At 43.2% G+C, this 9,351-nt stretch overlaps 1 protein-coding gene across 1 annotated transcript; it reads right to left on the reverse strand.

The window, feature by feature from the left end:
- Positions 1–4,248: 4,248 nt before the first annotated feature.
- LOC134338242 (zona pellucida-binding protein 1-like) lies at positions 4,249–5,274 on the reverse strand. The gene has a single exon (XM_063033948.1). It carries the CDS (start codon positions 5,272–5,274, stop codon positions 4,249–4,251), a length of 1,026 nt encoding a protein of 341 aa, XP_062890018.1.
- Positions 5,275–9,351: the final 4,077 nt, after the last annotated feature.

Genomic DNA, 9,351 nt, shown 5'->3' on the forward strand with positions numbered 1-9,351 from the left:
AACCTATTTCTCTGTTATATGACTCCATAACACTAAGGATATCAAAGAAAAATCAAAAGACAGTTGCTGAAAATATAAAGTAAAAAAAAGAGGGGGAAAAAAAGCTCAACAGATCAGGCAGCATCTGTGGAGAGAATATTTCAGGTTAAAGAACATAAAAGGATTTGGAGCCAAACAAGGCAGATAGAATTAAGAAGCTGATCATCCACTGTCACAGTGAACAGCAGAACAGACTTAAGGGTCCTTTTTTCATTTCTATTGTGCCTCTAGTTCTCACTATTTTCCACTGAAAATCAAACACTTACACACGAACAATGTCTTTCTTATTTCTTAACATTAACCTAATTGTTTGTCTTTGAAGATCACTCCATAGTCCATCATCTGATTGTAGAAGATGTAATGGGGCTGACTGTTGATAACAAAATGGTGTTTCACCATCTTCAGCTGGTTTCTTCAAGTGCCCCATGGCCAACTTCGCAGATGACCAGCATAGTGGGAGCATCAGAGTTAAATGGTCATCAGCGCTTCTAAGAATAGGTTTGCTAGCCAGGAAGTCCCCACCCATCACCCTATCTCTAGCTCACCGGCTGCGGGAGTGGTTAATGAAACCAGATACGTAGAGTCACAGCAGCAATAAAATATGCAAAAATGAAAATTACTGGAATGTATTTTTAAAAAGTGAAATATTTAAGCAATGGTGAACACTTTAAAAAGCTTCACTAGCTTAATCCAAATCAAAGAGTCCACCCACTGCTCAATGGGCCAACATTTCTTCCCAATGGTTTCAATGGGACCTGCGTACACACAGCTGAGTGCAGTCACATCTGACTTCCCAGCCAGAGCTCTGAAGTGGTCTGTTCTGCTCCACCGCATTCCAGTTGGAACCTGCAGGACAGCACAATGTCCAGGGACAAGGACTTCGATGTGATAGATTGGTTCTGGGGCGTCACGATGGTATAGCAGTTAGCACGTGGCTATTAAACTTGCGGCGGGGGGGGGCGGTTGGAGTCCACAGTTCAATTCTGATACCTACAGTAAGGAGTTTGTACATTCTCCCCATGAACGCACGGGTTTCCTATCACATTACAAAGATGTACTGGTTGGTAGGTTAATTCGTCATTTTGAATTGAACTGTGATTAGGCTGGGCTTGGGTTCATATACTGTGTCCGGTGCTCCTGGTGTCACCTCCCGTATATTGGTGAGACCCAACGTAGATTAGGAGACAGCTTCGCCGAGCACCTATGCTCTATCGACCAGAAGAAGCGGGATCTCCAATTCCAATTCCCATTCGCATTCCGACATGTCCATCCCTGGCCTCCTCTACTGTTGTGATGAGGCCACACTCAGGTTGGAGGAACAACACCTTATATTCCGTCTGGGTAGCCTCAAACCTGATGGCAAGAAAATCGATTTCTCAAACTTCCAATAATTCCCCCCTTTCATTATTCCCCATCCCCTTTTCCCTCTCTCACCTTATCTCTTTGCATGCCCATTGCTTTGGTGCTCCTCCCCCCTTTTCTGTCTTCCATGGCCTTCTGACTTCTTTTAGATTCCCCCTTCTCCAGCCCCGTATCTCTTTTCACTAATCAACTTCCCAGCTCTTTACTTCATCTATTACCTTGCGTTTCTCTCTCCTCTCCCTTGACCTTTTAAATCTATCCCTCATCTTTTTTTTCTCCAGTTCTGCTGAAGGGTCTCGGCCCAAAACGTCATCTGTACTTTTTTTCATAGATGCTGCTTGGCCTGCTGAATTCCTGCAGCCTTTTGTGGCTGCTCTCCTGTTTGTGATTTGGCTGGGTTTAAAAAGGTGGGTTGTGGGTGGCGAAGCTCGTTGGGCTGGAAGGGCTGTATCACTAAATAAATAAATAAAGATTTTGCTTTAGCCCATGCTCAGGAATATTCTGTTCAATCACATTAATCGCATATTGCTTTCCTTTAATAATGTCTAGTCAACATTACTCTTAGTGCCTTTTGATTGACATTGGTATCCAACATCTTTTCCTCACTCACGGCAACCTGGCTATATACTGCCTAACTACATCCATTTATATCTTTCTTATACCAGTATGTAAAATTTGCAAACATCCATACCTTCAGTGGCATCTGATTGTAGTTATAGTTCTTATTATCTGCTCCGGTTTGCTTATTGACCTAGAATGCAACTTCTGCGGACTGAGTGTCTTGCTAACATTGTATAATACCAAATTTATTTGTCAATCTCTTTCTACTTGTTTTGATCCTAGCCGATACCTCTACTCAATGACTTTTTTTTTTACAGTGTTATTATGTTAGTCCTCTCGTGGGACAAGGATTAAACTTCCTTGAAGTCATTGGGAGAAAGAGATCTTCAGAAAAATGAACATCTCGGCTGGAATTGTAAAACTGAATGTTATGTTCCTTTTACATTTTGGCATCAGAACATTGCTGGCAAGGAGAGCCCATCACTAATTGTGCTTGATTAGATCGTGGAGAGCTGCTTTCCTTGTTCTGCTGAAATACCCTCACAGTGCTGTGAGAGAGAGATTTATCAGTTTTCGAATGAGCGATGATAAAGAACTGTCAATCGATTACCAGTCCTAGCCACCTTAACAGCATTATGGGTTTACCAACAGCTCAAGGGATGCTATACTTCAAGAAGGCAATTCAAGGGCAGTTATGAGCATCAATTCTAGTTCTGGTCACTTATTAGAGAAGGGAAGAGACTGCTTTGACCAGTGGAGGTTGGAGAGTGAGCAGGGGAATCATCTGATGCAATGTAGAACATAGAATGTTCAGCACAGTGCAGGACCTTTGTCCCAATGCTTTGCTAACATTTTCACCTGTCTAATCTAAACATTCCCTCCTACGTAGCCCTCCATTTTTCTATCATCTATGTGTCCATCTAACAGTTTCTCAGATGCCCTTAATGTATCTTGGAAACACTTCTCATTTGGCAACTGGTGATAGCAGACATGGGCTAATGAACATCTGTGCTCCAACAAATCAATTAAGATGAAGTAGATAGTTCAGACTGATGAAATGGCTTGAAACGGATCATTCACCTTCTTCTAGATTTATAGTTATACAACAGAGAAACAGGCACTTTGGCACAACTTTCTTGGATATACACTTGGTGCCCACTTTATTAGGTACACCTGAACACCTGCTTGTTAGTGCAGATATCTAATCAGCCAACCTGTGGCAGCAACACACATCAAAGTTGCTGGTGAACGTAGCAGGCCAGGCAGCATCTCTAGGAAGAGGTACAGTTGACGTTTCGGGCCGAGACCCTTCGTCAAGACGAACTGAAAGAAGAGCCAATAAGGGATTTGAAAGTGGGAGGGGGAGGGGGAGATCCAAAATGATAGGAGAAGACAGGAGGGGAGGGAGAGTGCCAAGAGCTGGACAGGTGATAGGCAAAAGGGGATACGAGAGGATCATGGGACAGGAGGTCCGGGAAGAATGACGGGGGGGGGACCCAGAGGATGGGCAAGAGGTATATTCAGAGGGACAGAGGGAGAAAAAGGAGAGTGAGAGAAAGAATGTGTGCATAAAAATAAGTAACAGATGGGGTACGAGGGGGAGGTGGGGCCTTAGCGGAAGTTAGAGAAGTCGATGTTCATGCCATCAGCCTCCAACCTGATGGCATGAACATTGACTTCTCTAACTTCCGCTAATGCCCCAGCTCTCCCTCGTACCCCAAACATTATTTATTTATATACACATTCTTTCTCTCTCTCTCTCCTTTTTCTCCCTCTGTCCCTCTGACTATACCCCTTGCCCGTCCTGTGGGTTTTTTCCCTCCCTCCCCCCTTTTCCTTCTCCCTGGGCCTCCTGTCCCATGATCCTCTCATATCCCCGTGCCTACTAAAGTGGTCACTGAGTGCAACTTGAGACTTTGTGAACTCTGTGGAAAAACTCCATCCAACTAACATTATATTCCAAAGTTTTATTAACAAAACATTATTGTTTCATCAGGAATAAGAGACAGATTGAATAATTTCAACAATAAGCATAAATTCATATCAATTTCTCTTTAAAATAAATTCACCTCCCTCTTCCACCCCAATATGGAATCCTACAACAGACCTTATAGAAGCAAGCAACTTGCACATTACTTTTATTGAAAATACAGCATGCCACCTTTCTGTACTCATGGCCTGGGTCTTTTTTCCTGATCCTTGCTTGTCCAAAGTTTTTTTTTTAAGTAGTCATCTCTAATGACTGGGCAAGCTTTTAACGATTCCTAAAGTGCACTGGAAAATCACTCAATCCATATCACACTCAGACTCTCCGTAACGAAGGGCTTCACTGCACGGCAGGCAGTTCACGTGATAGCCAGTACCGTAGGTGCCTGGGCTGCACACCACACAGCACTCTGGGCACATTGGGTGCTTCTTGTGGTCCTTGCCGAAGCCAGGCTTGCAGCGGTCGACACGGATCACCTGCAGCGTCCCGTCAATGTAGTAGACAAAAGGCAGCAGGCCAAAGATCTGGTGGTACGTTTCTGCCTGCTTGGCGAAGAAGGTCTCCACCCTGTGCCGCACTTTCTCCAGCCGGAAGTTGTGATCACACTCCTTCAAGTTCTTTTTGCAGATGCTGTCTAACTCTTCCATGTCAAGATGCAACTTGAAGGTGAGAAACAGCTCGTACTGTATGCCAGCAAAAGGCACTTTGAGTGTGTGGCACCTTGCCTTATGTATACTAATTGTATAGGCCAAGTCTGTGGTCAGCTGGTTCAGAGCGGTATTCAACCTCTTTAAGTAAAGGCTATTGTATGCATTGTGGCAGTCCGCTGAGTGATATTGAGCCTGAAATTCATAGGTATAGTTAGGGTCCCAGTAAGCGTACAAGAAATATTTAAGATTCAACGACTGCAATGACTTAGTACTGGGACTGTAGAAATATATAGTGCATTCGTATACTCCTGATAATTCCTTATGGAAGTTTTCAATGGTCAGTGTCCCTGTCAGTGATATTTTCACATCTGCTCTGTTGGAGAGTTGCTTCCCCCTTGGTCCTTTCCAACTGAAGTTGGGGTCCATCAGTTCCATGTTCCGGAGCTGCGGTGTTGCACAAAGAATTGGTGGGCTGCTCTCGTGTACCTTGATGTAGACTTTCACGGGACTGTCATCAGAGCCAATCACTTTTTGTTTCAAGGAGTGGTCATCCAGCAGTGGGCTTCCTGGGAAGTGATGTGCTCGTTGCCGTACTTCACTGGTGCGGACAGTCATTCTCAGCAAGCCTCCTAAAATTACCCCATACACAAAGAGGTATTTGAGGGTGGGAGTCATTTCCTCCTTTCACCATCCTGCCTCCCCTTTGCCGCCACCGTCCCTGCTGGTGATTCACGTACCAATTTCCTGATTTCAACATCTCCCCTTTGTCACAATTACCACAACTGTGAAGTCATCGTCTGAACTTCAATCGCCTTGTGACATCAAATGACTGTCACAGTCATGGCTGAATTCTGAAGCCATTGAGGATTAGAATTGTCCCACTTTTGCCAAGTTTTCAGGTCACTGCTGTAAACTGAAGAACCAAACTTATATACCAAGATAAACTTAGCTATATCAAGAGCTTAGCAGACTGGCATAACTGAAACTGGTTTATATGGATAAGGAAGACCTGCTTTCCCATGGGGTGGATCAGTAGCCCTTGGAGGTATGGGCAGGGGGGGGGTGAGGTTGGCAGGGGCAAAGATTCCTGGTTTTGACCCATGGAGAATTCCAGATAGCAAAGCTGAAGCAGAAATAAGGAATGATTGGCAGGGGGGTGGTGGGGGGTGTGGAAGTGAGGTCTGCACCATGGCTATCCATTCCTAGGGGACAAACTGACATATTCTCCTACTACTGGGGTCCTGGAACACACTCCTTGAGTGCCTGAAGATTGTTTGATTTTATTGACTCTTTTTAGCTAATTATTAAGGCCAATGGTTGATTTTGTCATTAGCTGTCAATGTCTTTATCAGAGACTTCTGTGATCTATCCCGTGACCTTGGCTTTTTGAATATTTCTTGTTACCTTGGCTCTCTTCTTTCTCGCCTTGTCTATTCTGTTCCCATTTACACCTGAAACGCTTCTCTCCCAGTCTGACAGCTTTTAGTTTTCTGGCCCCATCTGGCTCATTTTCATGGCTGCCCAGTCCCTTTGCACCTCCATCCCCACGCCAGGATGACTTGTGAGCCCTTCAAGGCTTCCTTTAACAGGGTCCAAGTCATTCCCGCTTCTCCCACCATCTTCCTTTGCCTGGTAGAAATCCTGCTAGACAATTTCTTCTTTGGCTCCACTCATAACTCCAAATGAAATGTGTAGCCATGGGAATGTGCATCAGTTCAAGCTATACAAATCAAAGAAAGATCAACAAATTCTGAGATTTGAAATAACAAGAGAAAATAACAATGAGTTCTTAGTCACCACTAATGATACCACCATTTTGTTCCAGATTTCCTGTAATTAATTGAATGGAAATTCTACAATATTATTAGAAAATCATTAACTGAGATCACATTATCTTGTTATCTGTTAATATTGTTTGGTTGTTGACGGTGAATGGCTGTACAAAGCTATGCTTTGTTAAATGAAGTGTAAAATTGTTGACAGTGATATTTGGTGTATAGCTCACTGTGGCCTAACTTGTCTGTCTGTATCTGACATGTTTTGTAATAGTTTGCACTCCACTGAGCAGAGTCCTCTGATTGTAGTTTGTACGCTTATTCTTTGAGCTCATGAATTGGAAATGTTACATGAAACTTCTGTTTGTTACCACAAACTACACGAATCCACTTGTTTAATTTGCAAAACTTTTCCAAGTTCCAAAACCTTCCAACTTTTGGGAACTGATGATGTCACGCCTTGGTGTAAGTGACATCATGGATTTGTAACACGAATCAGTATTGACTGAAGCATGAGAAATTCAAAGTTCAAAGTACATTTAATATCAAAGTATGCATACATTATACAACCTTGAGATTTGTCTCCTAACAGGCAGCCATGAGACAAAGACGCTCAATATAAAGAAGACCATTTAACATTTAGTGCGCAGAGAATAAAAACCGCATCATGCTGATAAAAAAAGAACTCATAAAAAAAGAATGAAATAACCCATAAAAACAGTACACCGTCCAATACCCAATGTACAATGAAAAAAAGACATGCAAACAGTAACTGCAAGCAAATAGTGTTTCTGAAATGAGGTCTGCAAGAGAGACCCAGAGTTCAGCCAAAGCTGAGTAAACACCATGGAGCAGCAAACTGAACCAGTCCCCACCTTGCCTAGGGCCCCCACGCCATGACGTTTTCAACCTGGCCCACCGCTTAACTCTCCGTCCAAACATTGGGTTCTGCCGCTTTGAGCTGCGACATGAACCATCCCGTACCTCGCCTCAGGCCTTGACACCCTGACCCTTTCAATCTGGCAATTGCTTAAATCTCTGTCCGTGCAACAGATCTGCCGCTTGGAAAATCCTGATTTTACTGCTTCGATTCAGCGTGTAAATCTCCATTTGAACAACAGGTTCTGCTGCCTGGATACGCTGGACTTCACCACCTCAATTCAGCCTCTAAATATCCGTCCAAACATTGTGTTCAGTAGCATCAACACACCCTGGGGTCTGGACCCTGCAGCTTCAATTCGAAATATACCAGGCCTTTCATGCTCTCTACGCTCTTAGCAATGGGCCCATTGCCTTGCCTTGCCTCATTCTGCCACATGGAATTGCCTCCAAGTCCAAACAGAATTTACAGAATTGAAGGTACCATCTATGAAATGAATTCACCAATGTCCATCAGCAAAAGGCAACCATATACATAATTCCTCAAGACTTCAACCATCTGTGAAATTCAAAGGCTCGAAGCGCATTTATTATGAAAGTAGGTATCCAGTATACACACAGAGATTTGCCCCCACAGACGACCATGAAACACACACACAAACGCATGGAACCCATTCAAAGAAAAAGCATCAAACACTCCCCTCCCCCACCACACACACACACACACACACACACACACACACACACACACACACACACAAACACAGACACACACACAACATACAAAAAAAAATCGTGTAAACGGCAACAAAAAAAACTAACAAAATACTCAGAATATGAAACACAGCGCACACAAAATGCTGGAGGAACTCAGCAGGTCAGGCAGCATCTATGGTAAAGAGTACAGTTGACATGTCGGTTGAAATGTTGACTGTACTTTTTTTTTTCCATAGATGCTGCCTGGCCTGCTGAGCTCCTCCGGCATTTTGTTTTTTCCAGCATCTGCAGATTTTCTCCTGTTTGTGATATAAAACACAAAATTGAAGGAATTCAAGCATATTCAGTTCTCCTCAGTGTTCTTTACCTTGCAAGACACCCTGATTCGAAATTGCCCAAAATAAGAACAAAATAAGGAATGACTAGAAAGTAAAAACACATCACAATGTGAACTACAGAACCCAATTCACAAACCTGAGAACTGCTAAAATTTCACCTTAGAATTTCTAGGTTTAGTACATTCCCATTTCTATAGTAAACTTCCTTGCTTCAATAGATATTTGGACAGGTACATTGATAGGAAAAACTTAGAATGATATTGGTCAAACAGAGACAAATGAGACCAGCTTTGACAGGCTGACAGAGAAATGAGTCCAAGTGCCTGTTTCCCATACTGTTTGACTCTGTGAAAGTGTGGAAGTTAGGGGAGCTAGGGCTTTACTCTTTGGAGAGAAGGAGGATGAGAGGAGACATGATAGAGGTGTACAAGATAATAAGAGGAATAGATAGAGTGAACAGCCAGCGCCTCTTCCCCAGGGCACCACTGCACAATACAAGACGAGATGGCTTTAAGGTATGGGGTGGGAAGTTCAAGGGGGATATTAGAGGAAGGTTTTTTTTTACTCAGAGAGTGGTTGGTGCGTGGAATGCACTGCCTGAGTCAGTGGTGGAGGCAGATACACTAGTGAAGTTTAAGAGGCTACTAGACAGGTATATGGAGGAATTTAAGGTGAGGGCTTATATGGGAGGCAGGGTTTGAGGGTCGGCACAACATTGTGGGCTGAAGGGCCTGTACTGTGCTGTACTATTCTATGTCCTATGTTAAGTTAGAATGCATCAATGCATTTCAATATAAGATTGGGCTTTCAGAAAAGCCTTGAATGTTGATATTATGTTGAAGGCGCTAATAGATTTTGACCAAAGTTATTGTAAATGTTAATGGCATCAGAATTTGTTTAAGAACATAAGACAAGACAAAGGAGCAGAATTGGGCCATTTGGCCCATTGAGTCTACCTCACTGTTCCATCATGACTGATTTATTATTCCTCTCAATCCCATTCTCCTGCTTTCTCCCAGTAACTTTTGATGCCCTGACTAATC

This window comes from Mobula hypostoma, chromosome 26, assembly GCF_963921235.1.
Source record: "Mobula hypostoma chromosome 26, sMobHyp1.1, whole genome shotgun sequence".
Lineage (NCBI taxonomy): Eukaryota > Metazoa > Chordata > Chondrichthyes > Myliobatiformes > Myliobatidae > Mobula > Mobula hypostoma.